This window comes from Pelodiscus sinensis, chromosome 12 (assembly GCF_052426305.1).
Source record: "Pelodiscus sinensis isolate ZL-2025 chromosome 12, ASM5242630v1, whole genome shotgun sequence".
Taxonomy (NCBI): Eukaryota; Metazoa; Chordata; order Testudines; family Trionychidae; genus Pelodiscus; species Pelodiscus sinensis.
This window is the reverse complement of record NC_143063.1, coordinates 48,300,169-48,323,308: the sequence shown is the minus strand read 5'-3', so window position 1 is coordinate 48,323,308 and position 23,140 is coordinate 48,300,169. Positions and strand designations below refer to the sequence as shown.

Sequence of the window (23,140 nt, the reverse complement as noted above, 5' to 3'; positions counted from 1 at the left end):
CAGGGAGACTGGGAACAAAGCCGCGGAGGACCCAGGCGGCGGGACCGCGGTGCGTCTCGGTCCGCCGCCCACGTCTTCCTAGTCTGCTGGGGTGGGGGGGGCGCAGCTAGTACGCCCCCCCCCGCCCCTCCCCAGCAGACTAGGCTTTTCTCCAGACGCCTGTGGCAGAGCAGCTGGGGTGCTGCCGGTTGGTCCTGCAGCGCCGCTCTGGGCGCTACTGGACCAACCCAGCAGCACCCCAGCTGCTCTGGTCCTGATTCAGCCGCTGCTGGTCAGTTTCAGCAGCAGCTGAATCAGGAAGCCTGGGGCAGAGCAGATGGGGTGCTGCTGGGTTGGTCCAGTAGCGCCGCTCTGGGCGCTACTGGACCAACCCAGCAACACTCCAGCTGCTCTGCCCCAGGCTTCCTGATTTAGCCGCTGCTGAAACTGACCAGCGCTGACTACAGGAAGCCCGAGGCAGAGTTGCTCTGCCCCGGGCTTCCTGGAATCAGCTGCTGATCAGTTTCAGCGGCAGCTGACTTGGGGACGCTTGGAGTTCTTAAGTTGATTCTGTATGTAAGTCAGAACTGGCGGTCAGTTTCAGCAGCGGCTGAATCTGGACGCCAGTTCCGACTTACATACAGATTCAACTTAAGAACAAACCTACAGTCCCTATCTTGTACGTAACCCGGGGACTGCCTGTATCTCACCTCACATAATGTCCGGAGTAAACTATTGTTCATGGAATCAATAACCGGTTAATAGCACATTGTTAGAAAAAGGCTCTCATGTTTCAGGAAACAATATAGTAAATCCAATGATGGTTTTTGTTGGTTGTGGGGAGGGAAGGAATTGGATCAACCCACTCCCTAAAAGGGATTCTTCAGTCTTCTCCTGTGTGACGTTCATGTTTAAGAGATGCTGCTTACAAGGCCATCTAGAATATCAGATAGACTAACAGATTTATTGGAGAATAAGCTTTTGTGGGCAAAGACCCACTTCGTCAGTCTATAAAGTACCACAGGACTTCTTGTAGACTATCAGAGTATCTTGGCCAGATACTCACCTGGGGTAACTCAAAGCTCTGTTGATTTACACCAGCTGAGGATTGGGCCCACTGTATCTGCAAAACTCTTAGCTTCTAAGGCCTTGTCCTTGTAGAAAATAATCTTATTTCCTGAAGGCTGGGAAATCATCCTGAAAGAGGGACATGATTTCCCATTCCCTAAAATATCTTCACCAGTAAGACAAAAAAAGAAGGAATCGTCGTCGTCTTCACAGTCATGTCTGTTTCCGTCAGCATTCACTCCAGCTTGGACAGTGACGGCAGAAGAATCTTCTGTGCATTAGGAATGCCAAGTAGCAATTCCTTGCCTCCTGATAAAGGAAGGTCTAGGGATAGTCTGTACTTTGTTCCTGCCTCTCCTCTCCTCACTCCACCGCAACAGCATACACAATCTAATCTGCATCTTTCCCAAAGCACCAAGGGCACCTTCTGGATGTGCAAATGTGTGGATTGTCTGTTCCTGCAGGTTCTTCCCAAATCTCAAGCAGCATTGATGAAAGATTCTTTGCTCTGGCAAAGGAAAGCAACACAGACAGCGGGTCCTTGACTTTGTTTATTCAGCTAGGATATTGTGCAGTTTCCTTCTCAGGAGCTGCACACAGCATTGAATTTACAAAATGCAAGAGGCGGCAGAATTACCGTTATGATATTTCAATAATAAAGTGATTTTCCTGCAGAATATAAGCTGGTTTACTGCCTCCGAAACTGGGCGTTGACACTGCTGGTGTCTCAGATAATGTCAGTTTTCGGTACTATGACTTCCATCAAGAGGAGGCTCAAAAAAGTCCATTTTAATCCGAAAATTGAGTTTAAGGCATTGTCTGTAACCAACACTTTTCCCCATCAGCATGAATTAATTGTTCTGACAAAATCTTTGATGCCATCAGACCTCCTCACCTGTCCAATGGCCGGGGATGTGTCCTCAGTCATCTGGCTCTGTATTGTACTGATACATGGTATAAAGCAGATTCGGATTCAGCCAGTTCTTTAGAGTAGTTTTCTAGCCTCAGTCCTGCAGTCAGATCGATGTGCATAAACTCTTGAGGATGATGGGCCACGCTAGCATTCAGGATCTGGGTCTTTCAGTTGCAGACAGGGCTCTGGTTTGCTTGACTCGTGAATCAAGTGGAAGTGTGTGTGCTGCATGTGCCTGCTTTCTTCATATTGGCTTGAGGCTTGAAGGTAGAGGCTTGAAGGTTTAAATTGCCAATCTTTGGTTTTGAAAGCTCGTCATGGCATGGGACCAAGCGCAGGAACCTTGTCTTGCTGGATAGTCTGTACAGGATAAATTTAAAAAAACAACAAATGGTCTGGTAGCACTTTACAGACTAACAAAACATGTAGACGGGATCATGAGCTTTCGTGGGCACGGCCCACTTCTTCAGATGACCCTGGGTGTTTGTTACTCCAGGCTCATTTCCCTTGGCTCTGAGGCCTTCGAGGAGGGTCGTGTTTAGCTGTTGATGTTGCATTTTGGTTTTGCGGTTGTTACGCTGGGCGGTGCCTTTAGCGGAGGTGGCGCAGGAATATTATTTTACTTAGTAGCAGGGTAGCAGATATTCATGTCGGAAAGTTTTGAGTCCCTCTCTGGGCTACAACTGGATTTTGATGTCACTCAGTACCTCATGAGAATGATTTGTATTTTACTTTTTACATGTGGAGATAAAATTGAAAGGCCTTTGAGTGTAAATGGTAGTTTCAGCCACATTTTCTGGGTATTATTTATCAATGTCACCGAATGTTATGTTTGAGGGATTTTCTTTTTCCCTCTAGTAAATGAGATTTGAAGAGGGAATTGGCTTTTGAAGCTAGGGGACAGGCCGCGCTCTTTTTGGGTTCTGAGACCCCTTCGTTGAAGCCTCTTATTTCTCAGGAATCTGGGGGATATAATCTGGTTCTGGAGCCCCTGTTATGAGAATTACATTTCACCATTTGCTTCTCTTATAGGAAGAGAAACATAGACGCAAATGCCCAAGAGAATAAATTCTTCCCTCACACTAAAACATTTGCAATCGAGGACCAGAGCACCAATTAGCAGGCTCTTAATTAAATAGCTTGTTTGATTTGCATCCAAATTATAATTTGTATGTTATATCTGGGCTTTGATACCTTTCCATTAAGTGTTCCAAGTATTTTTTTTTTTTAGTTAAATTCTATTTTCCACTATTAAAACCACATTCTATCTCCGTGTTCTATGGTATGAGAAGGTTAAAAGGTCAATCATTTTTGTATCCATTTAAAGTCCATTATTAGTTGCCCGCTACAACCTATCAAGCAACTCTTATTTTTCCAGCCACTGACTCAGGAATCTATAGCTCTGTGCAGATAAATGGGATTTCATGGGCTTCTAACCTTCTTGCTTTATTGAAAAGCAGAATATTAACTGCTCCACTGACCAGCTGTCCATTAAAAACATACAGGATATTTTTAGAAAATTGTTTGCCAATCAAATCCTAACATCTGTGGAGAGCCTTTCAGTTTTTGTTTTATAAGCAAATGGTACAGCTGGTCACCCCCCCCCCCCCCCTACATTTAAATATCACCATTTACCTTCTCTCTGGGTCTCTGTCCATGTCTCGGCATTATGAAGTACTGTTAATAGCACAGCATGTTAGCTGGAATTGCAAACCTGTGAGGTTTAACAAGTCCATTAGGTGCTAGCTCTTGCTAGTCTGTGGGGCCCCCTGCTTTATTTTCTCTTCAGTGAAATTAGCACTTAAATTTTTTTGCTATTCCCAGAGCTAAAAGTGTTCAGTTAGCCAGTAGGACAGTAGGCCAAGCTCTAGGTTATTAGGGAGTTGACATCGGGCTAATAATTGGCTGGAGTCGAGAGGAGACACAGCCTGGCAAAGCATACAAATGCACAGATGCAGAGAGCTAACTGCTCTGGATTTCCAAACAGACAGCTCTGGATGTCGCTAGGTTGGCTAGTGAGGATTTAACCCATTGATGTTAGCAACTGGAATGTTCAGATACTTGTAGCCATCATACAGACTGCTACCACTGGGGAAATCCCACGTTTTGCATCCATTGGCCTCTTTCCAGACCTAATGCAGATCTTCCAGCCTACCTGCCACTAATAACCCTAACACCAGTGCTTCCAGAAGCTGGACATCAGAAGGACAAACATCTTTTTTTTTTTTTTTTAATTAAAATGTATAGCTTCCTTCAGTGCCTTCTGGCCTGATTCAGAGAGATGCTGAGCTCTTGCATCTCCCATAGAAACCAGCAGCAGTTGTAGTAGCATGTTGTCTCTTGGGATTATGCCCTTTAATCTTATTGGGCTTTTCCCCCCTTTCTATCATTGTCACCAGCCAATGGGAACTCATCTACTCGTCTCTGTGCTGCAGTAATGGAAGAGAGGAGGCGCTTTCCGTGTGCAAAGTTGTTCTGATTAAATGACCTCCCCTTTGTCTTTCATTTGCCATTTCATTTTAATGAATATTTTATAGAGATGGTTTCTGCTTTTAAATAGCACAGAAATGCGACTCCTGCTTCAGTTCTCACTCCAGTTTTACACAATATCAGCTCCTGTAGAGTTACCTTCTTCACACCAGCATAAATAAGAACAGAATCCAGGCTGCATAATCAACTCTGGTTTAGAACTTTAAACAAAACCAAAACCAAACAACTGTTCCAGTTAGTAACGGGAGAGTGGGGAAAGCAGTCTCCATAAAAGTCTCGATAGCTGAGGAATTCATGTTTTCATATGTTGTTCTGCTCAAACCCATTCTCTCATCTCACATTCCCAATGACCCACCTCTCTCTCTCTCTCTCTCTCTCTCTCTCTGATGCAGGGTGTTGATTTCTGTCCTGGGCAGAACATTTCTGGAGTAACAACCCATACTCTGGAGGAGCACACCAAATTGCCTCTGCTCTTCCACTTGGGAAGGGACCCTGGGGAGAAGTATCCAATCAGGTGAGAAAGAAAGACACGTGTGGAAATGTTCATTGTTACGCATGTTCTGGTACAGAAGCAGCTGGGAAGGGAGGTGGCAGGGAGATCTTCAGAGAGCATGGTGTGACTGTAACACAAGGTGTGGTTCGTCTCCTGTTATAGAGGCAGTTGGTCCCATTATTTCACTGACCTGACTCTTGATTGCTGGACAAGGTGGGCAGAGGAATATTTTTTATTGTATCAACTTCTTGTTGGTAAGCTTTCAAACTTAGACAGGGATCCTCTGCTGACTATCAGGCTGTTCTATAAGAGTCAAATAAGCTGTATGAAATGGCCATATTGTGAGCATTGCATTGTTTTCATGTCTTGCTGTCCATCTTACTAATTCATTATTAATAGGGTGTATTGTGTTAATTCATGATTGTTTTACCTTAAGGGGAATGTGAACAGGCAAATGCACCGAACAAAACTGATCTGGTGATTGAGCCAAGCTAGCTGGTAAAGCAGAATCCACAAAGGTCATATAGCTCTGTGGAGAGAGGAGACAGACATGGTACAAAGATTACACCCGTATGGGTATCCCCTTGGGTATGTGACCATACCTAAGAGGTGTCTGTCTGATACATTTATGAATAGACTAGCTAGCTGTTTCTTGAAAGCTGTATGGAAATCGGGGGTTATGCCACAGAACATGAGGGATGACCACAGTGCTAAGCTAACAAATAGAGGCTAGAATAAAATACAGTTTTCAAATGTTTTGGCCAGTCATTGGATTGGCGCCTGTCCCTGCTTGACTTGGGACTCTTGCCCCACATCCAGTGCCCCTTACTTAAGGGTGGCACAGCTGTCACTTGTCTGTCCCACGGACAGGACTGACTCTAGGCTGGCTGCAGAAGAGCTAGGGAGGGCATACGCACCCACGCCAGTCTGCTCGCTGCGTTTGTTCTCCAGGGCCGAGCCTGCCCCCTCCCATCTCAGCCCCTTCGGCAGTGTTTCGCCCCCAGGGCCTTCCCCCCACATTTGTCTGTGGTGAATGGGAAGCTTCCAAGCTGCTGCAGCTTCCCCCACTGGGAGCTTCGTCACAGAGAGTAATTGAGTTGGTGGACTTGCTGTCCCCTCTGGCCTCTGATGCCTCGTCTCCCACAACTGTCCCTGTACCTCCAGCAGAGTTCCTGCCCCAAAAGATTTCCACCACGGTGTGAGCGGGCACCAGCAACCCAGCCACCCTGAGAGTGAATCTGGCCCCATACGTTGAATTACACTCGCCCTATGAAAAGTCTGACAGGGTTCCACTCTCCTCCATGGAGTGGGATGAAGGGTGTGGGGTTTTTAGCCCCACCAGGTGGCAGACTGGGCTGTGCTAGCTGATGAAATAAGGAGGAAACGGACCACCACAACCACCTGTGCAGAAATAGTTCTGTGTAGTGACTGCGACTGAGAGAGGTTTTCTGAACTGACAGGACTGAAGTTACTCAGCCGTGTTAAATAATTGAGTGGATGCACTCACTCCGTTATTTTCCACAGCACCAGGCCTGTATTGTCCACTAAGTGTTCTCACTAGAGAGAGAAGGGGAGAAAAAATATTTCACTTCTCTCCTACATAAGAGATGTGCACGCTAGAGGGACAGTACACAGAGTATAAAACTCTTCAGAATCCCACTGCACTGGCTGTCTCTTTCTATTGCATTTCAGCGCTAATGAGCTAACCAGATCATATCATATCTTCTGTGCAAGAGGGATGTTAAACTATATTCATATTTGTAAATGTATAACCACTGACATTTTCAGTGATTATGTATTTACATGCAGGGGGGCAGTAGGGAGCTGGCTTTTAAGCCAGCTTCCCACGAGCCCCAGCTCCCCCCGACACTGCTGCCTCTGATACAGGAATGGGGAGATGGCTTGAAAGCGGCTTCCCTTGTGTACTGGTTTCCCCCTCCCCTGCCACGCTGCTACCTCTTTATCAGACTGGGGGGCAGCGTGGGGGGCAGGCAGCTCCGCAGGAGCCATTGTTTGCAGGAAGTTGGCTTTTAAGCCAGTTCCCCCCCAAGCATCAGCTCCTGCCCACCCTCCCCTGTGCTGCTGCCTCTGTGAGAGGCAGCGGGGGGTGAGGCAGCTTCGTGGGAGCTGGCTTCCTATGCACCCTGGCTTCCACCTCCCTCCACCCTCTGATACGGAGGCAGTAGCGGGGGTGGTGGGGAGGTTGTAGCCGTGTGGGTTAACCGATGAGCCCAGGCTTATCAGTGAACCGTGTAGACGAGTACACATTGACATCTCAACTTTGCAGTTGCTGCTGCACTTTAAATTCAACTCAGTCAAACTAGGTTACTGAATTGGGATTCCAGGTGCGATGATATCCATTTTGGTTTAATGGCTACGTTTTTGTGGGAGGTGGAAATCACCCCATTCGAAAAATCAGATCATCCGAAATCTTATCTTGGCGATGTTGGTCTGTGTTTTGGAGTGCCTTATCCATGCGGTCCCTGTCTGCAGGGCACCTGCTGCCTGAGAGTTGAAGCATTCCTTTCAACATCCGTGTTTTGAGGATTGAACTAAATTCCAGTGATACCTTTGCAGTCATTTCTCATATGGTTCCATTGCTTTCTGGGCACAGGCAAGCTGTTGCCTTGATTGAATGTTATGTGGCAAGATTATGACATGATTGTGGAATGCAGGGATGTTTTTGATATGTGGGCCATAATGGAAAGGCTCTTTTTAGTAAATGAACATTCCTTTCTGCAGCATATCACGTTACTCTTCTCTCATCTCTGGTCACATTGGAAACATCATGGAGAGCAGGTCTCCTATCCTAAGTGGTACTTAAATTATCTTCATTTGTGGGGATGCTGGTGATGTGTTTTTTATTTAGTTTAATGACCCCGTTGGCGGCTCGCCTGTTTGGATTTCCTACATTAATGCTGCTCAGAGGGAAACCCAGCGTTCTGCTGCCAGAAGGGTCATTTAACTCTGCACTGGTACCATTAAAAACTTTGATGATCTGCGTTTCCGTAGCTCTTATGTGGCAAGAACTGAACCAGTTTTGTGTCATTGCCCTCTGTGACGTTAAAGATCATGTCTAAGATGACTGAGACACAGACGCTAGCTCATGTCTTACGTTTTTTGGAGCTCTGGAGGCGGTTGTATTTTTTAAAACATAAGGTCATACATTAGCCCCGACAGTGTGGGACAGAAGCATTTCTGAGTCCAAGCAATATTAATTCTCTTATGCGAACACAATTACTACTCCTTCTGTTGAATTTAAAGCAACTGGGATGGTAGAAGGTCTCTGTTACAGAATATATCACAGACTGGACTCCATGATTGAATAAATCTTTTCCTTTGTGGAATTCTTTGTTCTCCAAGTATTGCACATATCACAAGTACCGTGCAGGGAACTGTTCTTTCCAAGAATAGGCTGCATTCAAGTAACATTTCAGAGAGATTAAAATAATCTGTTGCCAGCACCTTCAGAACTAGGGTTGGTGAAAAAAATACTTTGGCTTTATTCACACATGCCTCTAGTAAGGTGCTTTACAATACTCAGTAAGAACACAAACAAACAGCAGAGAAAACTAAACTTAGCACAGCTTACAATACCATAAACCTGGTACAAATGACAATAAAGAAGGTATTTTGAGTCGGACACTGAAGGTGCAGAAAACATTAGCCGTATAAAATTCTCTGGGGGTGTAATATTGTAACAAGCAAGCTCAGAAAACTAACGCCATTGCTTATCATTAGTGACACTAAGTACTGCCCTCTGATTTGAGTGATTGATGCTCATCCAAAGTAGCAACCCACTAAAACTGGGCCCGGAGGAGTATAAAACAATGTAGTTGACTAGAATGAAGGAAACAATTGGAATCCATTAGATTAGTTGATATTTACTAATGATTTCAGACTCCAACAGGAATGTGTTTAAAACAGGGATTGCAAGAGAATATTTAAAACTGATGAAAAATCCTAGAAGCCATCAGAGAATTAACTATGCTAGTTATAGAGCCAGAAAGGAGAGGGGGAAGCTCTTGGCAGAATTGATAGGAGAATGGATCTGACAGAGGAGCAGCCAGTCTGACCTCACAGGTCAGGGGCAGAAACATCAGAATGAGCAAAACAGCAAAAGCGGTGTGTAATTTCACCCAGGGGATAATTGGCGGAAGAGCTATGCTGGATTCCCATCTTCTAAGCTGAGGAAAATAGTGGCAGCTGCTCTGAGGTAGAGCACTAGCAAATTATCTGCAGCCCAAGGAGAAGGAGCACTGAGGAAAACATTAAAACTGTGAAAAGGTCGCTGAGAAGCGTGGATAGAAGCCTCAATCAAGACAACAGAAACCTGCTGCCTGGTGTCAACCAAGCAGAGTTAGACAGTGAAAGACTGCTAGGAAGCACTCAAATCAGGCACATGCCTGGAGTTCCTCCAGCAACACTGCTAGCAACAAACAAGTCATCCCGCTGCCTGCAGTGGAGGGTCTGAAGAGAAATATGACAGTGGAGGACAGCTTGTCTGAGTATATCTGTGGGCTGTTGCCCACTGTAATCCAGAAATTGGTACTTCTGTGTCACAGTGAGCCCTTAAATCAACTTCTGGTCCAGTAAGGCTTTATAAAAACACCTGCACGTGTTTTGAGGCGAATGATGCTTCACAAAAAGGAATATTCAAGGAAACAAGCTCAGGAATGGAAGCTCAAGTAGTAAAAATTATCTGAAAAGGACAAAGTCAGCTAATAAAATCCAAATAATGTCTAGACAAATAAGTGGCTATGAGAAACAGCCGCCTCCAGTCAAGACTCTCAAATCAGCATTGAAACAAATACAGAAAAAACAGGTGCATAATCACCCTCGTTTCTGTTTGAATGGCCCATTATTAAGCAGTGGACAGTGAAAGGCTGAAGAGTCAGCAAACCAGTCCCAAATTATATTGCTGACCTTGGCTGTGCACACCAGGGGGCAGGTCCTGATCCTCGACCCGGTGCACCTCCTAAGTCGGGGTGGGCAATAATTTTCGCAGGGGAGTCACTTAATGAATTTTGTTACATGGTCATGAGCCAGCTCGGGGCCCTCCAGAAGGGACGGAGGCCTTGGGCGGGCTACAGAGAGAGAAAGGGAGGGAATGTAAGTGTGAAACAGCGACGCTGTGTGTGTGAGACAGACTTTGTGATACAGGTTGAGTGTGTGTAACTGACTTTGTGTGGCTCAGAAAGTGGAGCTGGCTGCTGCTGGGTAGAGAACAGAGAGTGCGAGCAGGAGCACTGAAATCTTAGAAACTGGGCACTGCCTCTTAAGACAGGCATTCCTCTCAGTCACTTACCATCCATGCTTCAGAGTGGAGCAGCTCCCTCCCCGACCCCCGCTCTACAGAGATGGGTAAGGGGTAGGGGCCACCCTGACTTCAGCCCTCCCCTATCCCTTCCACTGCCCCCTCCTCCCGCATGGCTAGCAGGAGAATCCTGGGAGCAGCTCAGCTGCAGAATAGAGCAAGGTGCGGGGAGGGGCAGCTGACCACAGGCTGCCAGCTGTAAGCACACACTCCGCTCTGCTAATCAGCTGGGCGGGCCAGAGACAAATGCTTGGCAGGCTGGAGCCGGCCCCGGGGCCTGATTCTGCCCATCCCTGTTCTAAGTGGTATGTTGATATTGCTACTTCTACTAATCATAGGTAGGAAATAAACTACTTCTGCCTTTTTAAAACAAGCTCTGCCATGTGGTACATAACTGAGGTTACAAGTAACTTATGATAAGGCTCTGCAGCTAGAAAGTGCAACACCTCCAGCCAACTAGCCTTGTAGAAGAGCGTGGAGAATAGTGCCCCCCTGACTGTAACACTACAGGCAGGATGGGGTTCTCAGAGACAGGTAAGTCTTGGTCACTGCCAGGAGATTAGTATTCCTGAGGAGGGACCAAATCCAGTTTAACCCCAGGCTGCACCTTCTGAAGTAAAACCATCAGAGCACAGCTGTCTGAGGAAAGGGAATACGGTCAACAGGAGGTGAAATTAGCCAAACAGGACAGAGGAAGAAATACCCCACTGACAGATGACACAGGAGACCCCCCCCCCAGTAGTGACCTGCCACCCACACTGATAGGTCCTGGGAGCAAAACCAAACCGTAGCACCACCAAGTAATGGATAAGAAGACACAGTACAACTGTAAAAGCAGCAGCACCACCTGTCTTCTCCGTGAAACAGCGCACTTAGCTAAGAGCAGCAGCAAGGGCTAGACAATACGGTGTGGCATGCTAGGATGTCCGCTCCTAAGCAACATCTGGTTTTCAGCACCGGTCTAGCTCTGCCCAGTTTCACAGCTGTTTTGCCTGAGGCTGTGACTTGCCTACGGTCATACAGTGAGCCTGGGACTGTGCAACCTAGTAAGCTCTTGTTTTCCAGGCCTTGGATAAAACGGCTAAACCAATTTCTCCCCCGCCCCTTTGCTCCTCCCCCCCATTCTATCTAGGATTGCAGGGCGCCCTGTTTAACATGCATTTTCCATGAGGAGGAAGGAAGGACTAACTCTAGGCTCACGCCCTGAATCAGCTGGCGCAGATACACATGCATACATTTGCTACTGCCCAGCCCTCCCTATGGTTTCCTCTTAGCTGATGGAATTGCAACAGCATTTCTTACTGCACGCCACTGATTTAAGGATAGTAGCCGTGTCTAAATGGATACAGTCTGCTGTCACCCACGCTGTGGGTAGGTGAGATGTCCATCTCTGGAGCTACTACTGACACTTTATACAGTGGCTTTTCCCTCCACGCCCTCCCACCGCCATCACAAAGATTTGAACAGCAATTGTGCTTTTCAATCCAGAGGCCAAATGGTAGTTTATAAAAACAAGTCCAGCAGCCTAAAGAATAATCCATTACACCACCCAGTACAGTAACAAAGCATTTCATAAGCATGTGATCTATATGCTTAAAAACAGTCCCGACCTAGGGAGCGCTGTCTGCTAAGCTCCTGCATGATCATGTAGGGTCTGACAAAGAACCTTCACATTCTTAACTTTCGTACCCCCTTCAACAGTCAGTGTAGTTAATACTTTTACTAACAACCAGTTTGAGACACTTTGCCCTTATCTCCAGTCTTAATCCAGGTAAGATTTACAACCTGCTTTCTCCCAAAGGTCTCCTTCTCTCTTCCCACCCTTCCTGTTGACCAGTAGTTTTTTTGTTGTACCTGCATTTCCGCAGTCTTCCTTTGAAGACTACACCGATATCCGTGTGGGCTCCTTCTAAGAGAGATGTTTGGTTTGCCTTATTTAAGATGTCAGAAGTCAGCTCCATTGGTCAGAGGCCCTCTTTTTCGAAAGTTCCCCTTATCTTGTTAGCTATCCTATTGAACCAGACCTCCTCCCTGCTTCATTTCATTTTGCTTTATAACTTCTTTCTTTCAGGACCTTCCTTTTCCTTGCTAACCAGAGCCTTTCTTTGCAACACACGCATTCCCTTAACCAAACTTAAGCCAACTCCAATTCCCTCATTTTGTATTTACTCCACAACAGTGGTAAACAAACCGAGCAAGCCCAACACCAGAAAAAGAAGGGCGGTTAAAATAGACTGAGATTAAACAGGCCAGATGAAGAATCCTTTTGCTGATTGCTGAGAACAGCCAGCCACCAAGAGGAACAGCCTGAATGACATACTTGGGAAGGCAGCTCCCTAGGGACCTCAGCACACAGAAGGCCTTGCTCCCAGACAGCGCCTGCTAGAACCTCAGACAGAAATCAAGGACAATGTGGTTGATTGTAAGTGCCTTGGAAAGAAAAGCAGGAGGCAGCCACACACACCTAGCTCTCTGTGTTGTCAGCAAGAGAACTGTGATAATTTTGCACAGCAAGAGCCAAAAGGATTTAAGAGCAATTGTGTTAAAATGTCCCCCGAAACAACCAGGAAAAAAAACCATGAAAATGTTGGGCTCAGTGTTGTTGGCTTTTTTTCTAGTCCATTTCCCTTTGCCTCATGCCTGCTTCTAGTCAGTGCAGCAAGCCGCATCTGAAAAGCAGAGCCCAGACCAGTTGTCACCATCTCTTGTAATGCAGATTTTAAATGGAAAATAAACTTGAGAATGGAAAACAGTAACAAAAGGAAGACTGAGAAATAGGAGAAGCTTAAGTCTTAGGTACGCCAGTGGTGGATGCTCTAGGAAACCCGAGGTAGGGTTAGCGCATCAGGGCCTGGGTGTGGGAATAGAAACAAAACGGGATTTTTGTTAAACCAGTTCCAATAGGGCCTGGTTTCCCAACCTATGGGTTGGGACCCAAACATGGGTCGCTATTACCAGGGCTCGACAAATCCGTTTATCTACTCACCCATGGCGAGTAGATTTCAGCTGGTCGCCCCGTTCACCGGCGGTGCACACGTGCAGTGCGGGTCTGGCGCATGCACAATGCAGGGCTGGCGAGTGGATTTCGCCACTGTTTGTCGAGCCCTGGCCATTACATTTCAAAAGGGTCGCCAAGTGTTTCCCCAGCTGGCTCTGCCCCCCTCCTCCCGCCATTCTTGAATTGCCTTGGGTCACCAAGTCTTCCTGAATTGTCAAAATGGGTCCCATCTGGAAAAAGTTGGGAACCGCTGCAATAGGGAGAGGACTAAAATACAGAAGCCATTTTATTAACCAGATTTTATGCTGTTCCACTAACTTCACCTATATCCGGTAAAATATACTGTAAATCTGAGCTCTGGTATTAAGTAGCTTGGTGTCAGATTGCTATTAAGCTTGTTATATTCTTTCAATAACAAGGTAACCGCATGGTTCCCAGCATAGAGGTATTGGAGGCTGCTTATATATTAATCACCTGGAAATGGTATAATCTAAAAACCAAGATCTAGCCGAAAAACAAAACTAGCTAGAAATGTTTTACCTGGTTTATTTTGTATTATGGGTTTATGTGAGTAAAACACAGAAGTTGTCTCTTCGTTTCTCATATAATGTAAAATTAGTAGCAAGCCTGAAGGTGAAGGACTGTGAGGAGTCTCAGCTTCAAATGATACTGTTAATCAAAGTAGTACATGAAAGACCTCTCCATCCCCTCCCCCAAGTTGTAATTTCATTGCAGGGTGTGGGGGAGGGGTGCTGACAGCAGAGGGGTTTACCGGTGGATTTGTTTGGAGAGGGAGCAGATGAGAACAGATTGCCAAAGCACAATTACTCTAAATGAACTAAGCACAGGCCACACCTGTGTCTGAGACCTAGTGCTTGCATCCAGCCCTGATTGGCTCTCCAGAGACTTCCTGGAGGTAAAGTGTCAATTAGTGTAATGACCCTGCACTCGGTCCACTCTGTTCTTTCATTCTGGACATGGAATAATTTCATGTACACAGGGGGATCTCTTAGCACACTCCTCTAACCAACACCTGCTCAGCCCTGGCTCACGTTCTCTCCTTCTTTCCCTGCTATTCCCAGCTCTTCCCTTCAGCCGCATTGTTGAGCTAGAATACAAATGCAGCATGCCCTGGAGGCAGAGAGGTCTGACGGCAACGTTCAAACACCTGGATAGATAATACAATTTTTATGGAATATATGGCAGACTCTGCAGCTGGGGCCTGATCCTGCATTTCCGCTGCCGACAACGGGGCGGCTCGTAGGAGTAAGAGAGGTTCCCAGCAACGTTAACAGCTCACAGTTAAATTTCAGCTTGGTTACCAGGAAGTAGTTACCCCCTCGACTTTGGTGCTAATCCTATTACAAACTCCTTCTTCAAACATGCTTCTGCCACGAGGCTCTGGGCAGTGGCTACCCACCACATACCGTCTCGAAGTACAGCTCTGTAAAAGCACTGCACATGAACGTGGGATCCTCTGAAGTCATATGGTGTAGATACGAACAAGGGGCCTGAATTGAGTTGTGAGTTCCCTGGGCAAAGGACAGGCCAGCCGGGCTGGCACTCGCATAAGAGCCCCAAAGGCGTGAATTGTGATTTCTTGGCATGACTGCAGTTTAAAGTCAAAGGCAGCTTCCTGGCCAGGGGACTCCCCCCGAACACCCAAACACTTAGCACATGACTAGATGAGAAACCTCGGGTGCATTTTAAAAACATAGCAAACACAGCTTAGGGTCTGATTAAGAACACCTTACATTGGCTAGTAGCCTGGCCTGCACCAAGAGGCCCCTCCATCTCCCCTTCCCAAAGTCAGACTTGTGGGCTAGAGTTTTTCAATACCGCCCCATCAGCATGTTTGAAAACACCAGTGGAGGCTCAGGGTGAGCACTAAGCTCATGTCTATGCAGTATTTCACTTGTTTTCACTAATGTTGGTTAGGGAAGATGTTCTCAAACAGCCTAGGCATGGCCTTAAGTAGACTGTACTCGTGTCTGAGCCAGGCTGCTTCAAACAGGCCGTGCTTCTAGAAACTGTGAAAAATACGGAAAGGATCTGAATCTGTACGTTTGATTGTGAGGGCTGATTAGAATACTCCAGGCTACGTAGATAAAGCGAAAGGGGAGTTGCTAGTCAGGGGAAGAGGAGCGGACGTTGGGCCAAGATTTCCTGTGTTACTGAACTAGTGAGGACCCCAAAAACAATGGCCTAACGGTGCCACTCGGAGTAAGGCAGTGCTAGAAATGCCACTAGCCTTCCCCAGTTGGTTCTGCACCATGCACACGTGTGTAACAGATGGCTGGTGGGAAGTGGAGCTGCGGGCAAAGCCAGTGGCTGTGAGTGTGACAGAAAGGAGGGTTTTGCCGGACACAGCATTGACACGCACAGAGCAAAATCACAGCAACCCCTTCTTACCTGTCGGAAAACAGCTCTGTGGCCTGGCTAACTCGTTTTGAATCCTGTGCACCAAAAGCACTTCTGGGGGGTGACGCCTTCAGCCCTTCGGTCAAAAAGAAGATGTAAAGTTTAAGATTTAAGCTCGTAAGTTCCATTTATAAATTGTTATGAAAGGCTAATAAATGCTGCATGGGTGTTAAGTGGGTTACCGACATCTGTAATAGGTGTATTAGGTCATTATAGCCGCGTCAGTAAAAGGTGCGGTGGTCTGGAGCAATATGTTGTTGGATCCTCTAACAATTAATTAGCCATTTATTAAAACCTCTTGAATCATTTATTAACCTTTTTATAAACGGCACCGTAATGTGAAGTGTAATTAAATAAGATTTTCAAAGCACTTTGAGATCCTTGGAGGAAAGGGCCCATCGAAGGACAAAGCACTGTTGCTATTATCATGTATTTTCATGTGGCATACAAGCTGTCTTGGGGTCCGATTTGCCAAACACGGTGGCATTTAAACTTTCTCTCCTTTCAGCTTTGCAGCATAGTGACATTCCCCCTTTAAGGAACGATCCAATTTTAATGGGCTGAGAGGTCCAATGGATTGTGTAAGGTGTTGTACGTCTCTTACGACATCCATATGCTTTGTGATGTCACCTGCCAGTGCATGGGTGTTTCTTTGTGATCTCTTCTCTGCATGGCAACATAGATTAGCTTGGAAGACCTAACAGCCTCAGCTGAGTAACGTGTAACAAAAGGTCTTTCTGGGAGTCCTTGTGCGTTGGACATGACCAAAGAATCCCCAGATACAATGTGGCCATTGTGCCATTCGGGCGCAATGTTGTCGCAACTTCCTGACCCATGTGGCTACTGCCTTGAGTGCTCCTATCAAGAGTGGTGGTCGGCAATGGTCTTTGGGACCGCCAAAACTTTTGGTTGACCTCCCAGTTTTCAGAATAACCTCAGATATAACAGAACTGTAGAACCTGTGGCAGTTGGAGAGAAAAGGAGCTTGTATGAGAGGAAAGAGTAGGGGGGGGAGAAATAGGAACTTCACAAGAATAATCTTTCCTGGTGGTCCAACAAGATCATGCAGCCAGACCTGGTGACAGTCTCTAAATTTGCTCTCTGATCCAGGATATTGCTCGCCGGGTGTGAGAGAGACAGATTAGCTTGTCATTCCCAATTCCCTTTTGTTCTCTATCAGCATGGCTCAGACCCATCCCCACAATCGGCTTGTCTCTGGAAGGCTGCCGGGTGATGTGATATTTATAGGGTTTACTGGAAACGGTTGGCACGTTTTTCAGAAAAGGAAATTAGCAGGAGTGTGGGGCCGGTGGCCAGCCTAGGCTATTAGCAGAGAGAGCCTGGGGGTCAGGACCACGTTGCATTGTTTCCCTTTTATCTCGAGAAGCAATTTGCCATTCTCTCTTTCCTAAGTGACTCTTAATATGATGGGCAAAATGAGATCATTGGGTATTAATCCTCCATTTTAGAGGTACTTGAAGTATTACCACAGTGAAATAGAGTGTCAGCCACTTAAACAATGCCTACTGAAGTAATAATTCTGATGAAAGGAGGGTGGGTTCACAGTTCTTTGCGGGCGGGGGGGGTTGGCTTGGTTAGTACCCTGTATATGACTGTGATAGGTTGGTGCCAGCTGAACACTCTTGTGGTTAAAATGTGGGCTGGGGAGTTGGGAACTTGAGGTTCTGTCCCGGGAGTTCTCTCTTTCTCGGGTTCCCCGTTTGCGGAGTGGGGGTAACGGTGTTAGCCCGCCTCGCTGGGGGATTGTGTTAGTTGGTGTTGATAAACAAAACGCCTAAAAATCCTTGAGTCCGGGGTACAACAAAGATGCAAAGAACTGTTATTCCCTGTGTTCTAGGGCGAGGGGTGAGGTGTTCCAAAGCACCAAGGCCAGGCCTGCCAACGGGGAGGGGAGCAAAGGGGATGGCTGCCCAGGAGCCCAGTGATTCAAAGGGGCCCGTGGGAGCAGCCATGTCAGGAGTCCTGAGACCTTTAAATAGCTGCCATGGCATGGCCCACTCTGGGCGGCTCTTAGGGCTGGCTCGGGAAGTGGGATGCCACATGGTGCGCTCCGCTGCCCTCGGCCCCGCCCCTTTTGGGAGCGCAGAACTGCCCCCCTACTTGCCCAGGGTCTGGCGTGGCTTTCACCTCCCCTGACCGAGGCCCTCAACTGCAGTGGAAAGTCAATGGAAGTTGACCTCCAGAGTCCTCTGGTGCTTTTGGAAACCCTACCCAGCTTACTGATCCACTTAGCTGTGTTACCAGGTGCTTGCCTGTGTGGTGCGCAAGGCCCCATCCCTGAACATTCGCACCAGACATCAGTTTCCCAGTGGCGTTGAGCCTGTGGCCTACGTAGCATGCGCTGTACACACTCAGGTCCCCTCAATGCAGCAGACCAGACCCCCCGGCCAGCAGTGCCTAACTAATAACTCCTCTTGCTTTTCACGTGGCTCTAGCTTTTCCAGCTCTGAGTACCAGGACGTCATGGAGCAAATAGTCCCCGTGGTCCAGCAGCACAAGGAGAAGATGGTACCAGGGGAGCCGCAGCTAAACGTGTGTGACAAGGCCGTCATGGTGAGGGATTAAAGCATAAATCAATTGAAGCACTCTTGACTTATAATGTATTTCGTAAAGCTTAAAAGTCTCACCTTGCGCGGAGGAGGGCTAGAGGAGGACTGTCATTCCCTCCTTTTGAAGGGCTCTCTGGCTACTGCATTGAAGATACGGCCGCTGGTTATCTGTGGAATGCGTTAGTACAAAGTCAGTGGCATTAGGCCTGGAAAGTCTGCCAGCACACTGTGATAAACTCGGTGCCTTCCTTCCTTATAGATAGCACAGTATCCACCCCTCCGGTTCCTTCTCCTCTTCCCTAATCCTGCCTACAGCAATCTGGCTGCATTGTGCACAGTGGGACTGGCACCAGGGCTCTCGTTCTGAATGGGATTGGGTATCTTTGGTCTCCATCCACACAACTGTCTTTGCCAAAGTCTTCATGATCTTCAGCACAGCAAAGGGATGGTTGATAGTTGTGCTTTGGCATTTCAGTTAAAACATTCCCAATTTCCACTGAGCTCCTTCTGATCTGGATGGTTTGGGACACTGAAAAAGGCAAAGGCAATATTTGAAGCATGTAAAACCTGAAGAGGGAGAATTATTTTGCATAAATCCCAGATATTTGTAGGATTCTGGGGTGAAACTGGAAAAGAAAAATGTTGTAGTTTGAATAACAGGAAAGATCTTCCTGACCATGAAATAATTTCCCAGGGCAAATTCTAGTGGCTCCAGAATACACCAAAGGGAACAAACCTTCATTAGGAGGAAGATGGGTAGAGTCGCTTAATACGTTTTTACCATCTCCTATTTCTGGGGGTTTCATTGCTTGGCTGTTGTGCAAGGGAAGCAGTTGAAAAATCAGTGCTGCTGGGCTGCCTCCCTCAGCAACGAGATTACATTGCTGGCTTTGATAAATGGCTTGAAAGGGTCTCTGATTTCTGCACGTACCTAATAGTGGGTCCCAGGCACTGTTTTTGGTGCCGGGCGCATTTACTTGGGTTGTGCGGTGAAGCTCCCCTCCAGGACTGGGCAGAGGAATCTTTCCTGTTTTGCCAGGGTGTGAAGCAGACCACCCCATCTCAGGGCTGGAATCGGTGCTGAGACTTTAGCATCTCTGCGCCATTCCTGTGGCAGCTCCTCTGGCCGCACTCTCTTGGGCCTGAGTACCCCTGCTCTCAGTGTGCAGGGATCCTGCAGAGCTGAGCTCACCCTGGGCCAGCTTGGAGAAACGGCCCCTATGCACGCAGGCTGTGGGACTCAGCCCAAGGAGGGGGCTCGGGGCGTGGTGTTTGCAGAGTGGGTCTGTCAGAGCTGAATGGACTTAGACCTTCAGTCTAATGCAGATATAACCCAGTTTTTCAAAAGGCTGAAAGTTCCCTTTGGTTGGTTGGCTCTGCGGTTAGCCTGTGAAATTTCCAGTGTGTTTCCTTTGTTCTTATGTATTTTGAAAGGGAGCAACTTACTTAGAAAGCTCAATTAATTGGTCCTAAATTGTCTGGAGCCGTTCATTTCAGGAGTCCTGTTCCTATGAAATTCCTCTGCCTTCCCCGGCCCACAGAGATTGCTGGTGCGTCACTGCCATCTGTCGTTAGTTCCACGGAATGTGAACCCGCTCCCGTTTTTTCTCCAGTGTCAGTCTTTCCCCTGAAGGACTTGGATACCAAACAAGATTAAAAAATACAAAAGACAATAGGCCAGGGCAGACGTGACCTTTAATAACTGACAGGAAGAATCTCTCATGAATGTCTGGGCACTGAGAGACAGGAAGGAAAGATCTGCATTTACACAGCTACTGTGAGCAGATTTCGGGTGACAGAGCAGGAATTGTAACCTTGCCATTCATTTTACACCAATCCCCCATTTCATTTGGTTTTTCATCATTTAAATACTCCCCTCCCCCCATTCCCTAATAGCCCTTTGGAAGCTGGGTTCCCTCCCTGAGCGCGTTTGTCCTCCGCCGCCTGCACACTAGGACAGAAGCAAGAAAACAAGGGAGGCGAACAGCCTTGGCCCACCTGCTTTGGTGTGGCTGTCATCAAAACGCCACTTTATCCATCAGTTCATGGGGCAGGCCACCAAAACACTCATTAAACCATAAATATGGGTATCACGCCCGCCCTCGGTCTTCAGAAGCTGCCTTCTGCTCGGTTCCTTAAGAACCGTCACAACATACCTTACGCTCCTAATTAGGGACGCGAACCACTAGTCATAAGCAAATGCTGATCGGATAGTCGACATGCTTGTCAACTAGTCACTTCCCCCCCCCACTTGCTGCCTCTATCAGAAAGACGCAGCAAGGAGGGGGTGCTTCGAAGCGGCAGTGCCACGTTGAAATGCCAGGTGCAGCCCAGTCCCCACTGGCTCTGTGCTCTCCGCGGCATTTTTGCCTTTGAAGTGTAGCAACAGCCCTTATCGACTAATCAAATAGTCGATTCAAATTGCATCGACTATTTGATTACCCAAATAATCGAAATGTTACATCCCTACTAATAATTACAGCCTTTTCCCGGCTCGGGCGCAGTTTGACGGGTTTCACCAAACATGTAGATTTGCTTTCTCATTGCATTATTGGAAAGAGAGGTCCTCACAGCCCCAGCAGACTGCAGATCTCGTAGGAGAGGCTAGTGCATATGTCTGTTGCTAATGGGGAAGGCAGGTTCATACCATCTGCTGGCAAGGATTTGAGGGCTTACTGGAGGGATGTAGGTAGACAGACCATGCTAGCTGTAGCCACTTGTGAAGGTTAGGTTTGCCAGCTTTTTAATGACACAAAACTTACCACCTTTGTTGTCCACCTCCCCCACCCCTTCCCTGAGGCCCTCTCCCTCACTCATCCCCTCTCCCTCACTTTCACTGGGCTGGGGTAGGAGGTTGGGGTGCATCAGGGATGAAGGCTCCAGCTGGAGGTGGGGTCTGTGGGGGGAAGGGATTAGGAATTTGAGGAGGCTGAGGTGTGGTGGGCATGAGGGCACTGGATGGGGGTGTGGGCTCGGGGGTGTGGCCAGGGATGAGAAGATGGGGGTGCAGGAGGAGGCTCAGAGGGACAGGGGGGTTGGCGTGCGGGAGGAGTGTGTGCTCTAGGAGGGAATTTGTATGCAGGAGGAGGCTCAGAGCTGGGGCGGAGGGTTGATGTGCGGGCTCTAGGGTAGGAGCAGAGTTTGGGTTGCAGGAAGGAGCTCAGGGTCGGAGCATGGGAGAGGGGGCAGGGTCCGGGCAGCACTTCCCTAAGGCAGCTCCTGGGAAACAGACAGCAGGGCTCTGCGGCTCCAAGGCAGGGGCCAAGGAGGCTCTGTGCACCCCCCCCCCCCAGGCACCGCCCCTGCAATTCCCATTAGACCCATTGCTTGAGGCAAAGGCTGCACAGAGTCTCCCTGGCCCCCTATTTGCCTGGGAGATGCAGGGACCCACTGGACACTTCCTGGGAGTCATGTGGACTCAGGGCAGGTGGGGAGCCTTAGCCCCACTGCATGGCCACCCGTGCTTTTATCAGCCCAGCCAACGGTGCTGACGGAGCTGCCAGGACCCCTTTTGGATGGGGCGGTCCAGTCGAAATCCAGATGCCTGGCCACCTGAGTGAAGGTTCCTTTTTCAACAAGACTAAGAAATGGATCTGTTGTGGCTCAGGGCTCCTGGTTGGGTTCCTTGTCTGGACTGTGACAGTGTAATTGCACAAGGTTTATTTTTATATCCGTTTCTCTTCCTTTTTAACAGAATTGGGCTCCTCCGGGCTGTGAGAAGCTAGGAAAGTGTTTGGAACCTCCCAAGTCGGATCCAGAGAAGTGCTTTTGGCCGCACTAATATTCCAGCCCCCGGGGCCAGCTGGAAAGCCGTAAGCAGCTGAGGTTCTGGTTCACATGCAGATTGACACTTGTGTTCACGTCATGGAAGGGAGATCATCCCATTTTCTCCAGAAAGGACCAGTGGTTACCGCATTACTTCTCAGGGCTCTAGCAATTAGCTTTTGTTTAATTCGGTGCCTCTCTTCAGAGGTCAAAGAGATGTTTGCTGTAGTGGTAAACTGTCAGGAATGAATGTCGTTTTTAAACGGTTTGACTGGAGAAGATCTTCAGCCAATCACAACTCACATTCCTTCAGGAATAACATGGCTGTGCGGTCATCTTGCTCCTTTCCCATGCAGGCTCTTCTCTTGGATCATTGTCCATTTAAGTGCCAAAAGTGGCCTCAAGGGGCAGGTTCAAGAAGAAGGTTGCACAGAAGTGTCATGCCCTGCAGATAGAATATGCCAGATGTGCTTTGTGTTGCTTTCTAGTCACAGGAATAAGTTCGTGGCTCACTGCAGTGATTTTCAGTAACTTGTTTGTTGTGTTAAGCTATGTAAGGCATGGTCTTTTTTCCGTGTGTGTGTTGTGTTAAGCTCTGTAAGGCATGGCTTTGTGTGTGTGTGTGTGTGTGTGTGTGTGTGTGTGTGTGTGTGTGTGTGTGTGTGTGTGTGTGTGTGTGTGTGTGTGTGTGTACACACGTACATACTGAACCAAGCACAATGCTCCCTGACCCTTGCTTGGATTACTTCGGTGCTACCACTTGACACATACCAGTGGGCTCCGTGTTTCCCGTCCATGGTCTAACATTAACGAGCAGGTTCCAAGCGGGAGATGGGCTGGAGCTCTCATGCAGGCAGAGCTGTTAGGAGCATTAGCTAGCAATGTTTGAAGATGAAGAGTGGCATGTAAGTGCTAAATTTCCCTCCAGTGTTCCAGGGAGTTCCTCTGGGACGGCCCTTAGTGCCTTAAATCAGGATCTAGTCACTTCAGAAAATCTGGCTTTGGCTGAGGATTGGGCCGCACTTCCAGCCTGCCAGAGGAAGTCGCTTCTCAGTCACATGGGCACAGCCAGCTGGAGGCTCAGAGAGGCCCATTTGCATCTGGATCGTTAGCCTCGGCACCGTTC

At 47.8% G+C, this 23,140-nt stretch overlaps 1 protein-coding gene across 5 annotated transcripts in view; it reads left to right on the top strand.

Annotated features, from left to right (window-relative positions):
• GALNS (galactosamine (N-acetyl)-6-sulfatase) overlaps positions 1 to 22,711 on the top strand; it is a 79,294-nt gene extending 56,583 nt beyond the window's left edge. For 4 of the 5 annotated variants that reach the window (XM_075939867.2, XM_089781555.1, XM_075939868.2 and 1 more), the window contains 3 exons: positions 4,843 to 4,964; positions 18,136 to 18,253; positions 21,944 to 22,711. In XM_075939867.2, the coding sequence (XP_075795982.1) occupies positions 4,843 to 4,964; positions 18,136 to 18,253; positions 21,944 to 22,030 (327 nt within the window). In that variant the 3' untranslated portion in view covers positions 22,031 to 22,711. Of the gene's footprint in view, positions 1 to 4,842; positions 4,965 to 18,135; positions 18,254 to 21,943 lie in introns of those variants that run through there. The other variant, XR_016350524.1, reaches the window with a different exon arrangement.
• Positions 22,712 to 23,140: the final 429 nt, after the last annotated feature.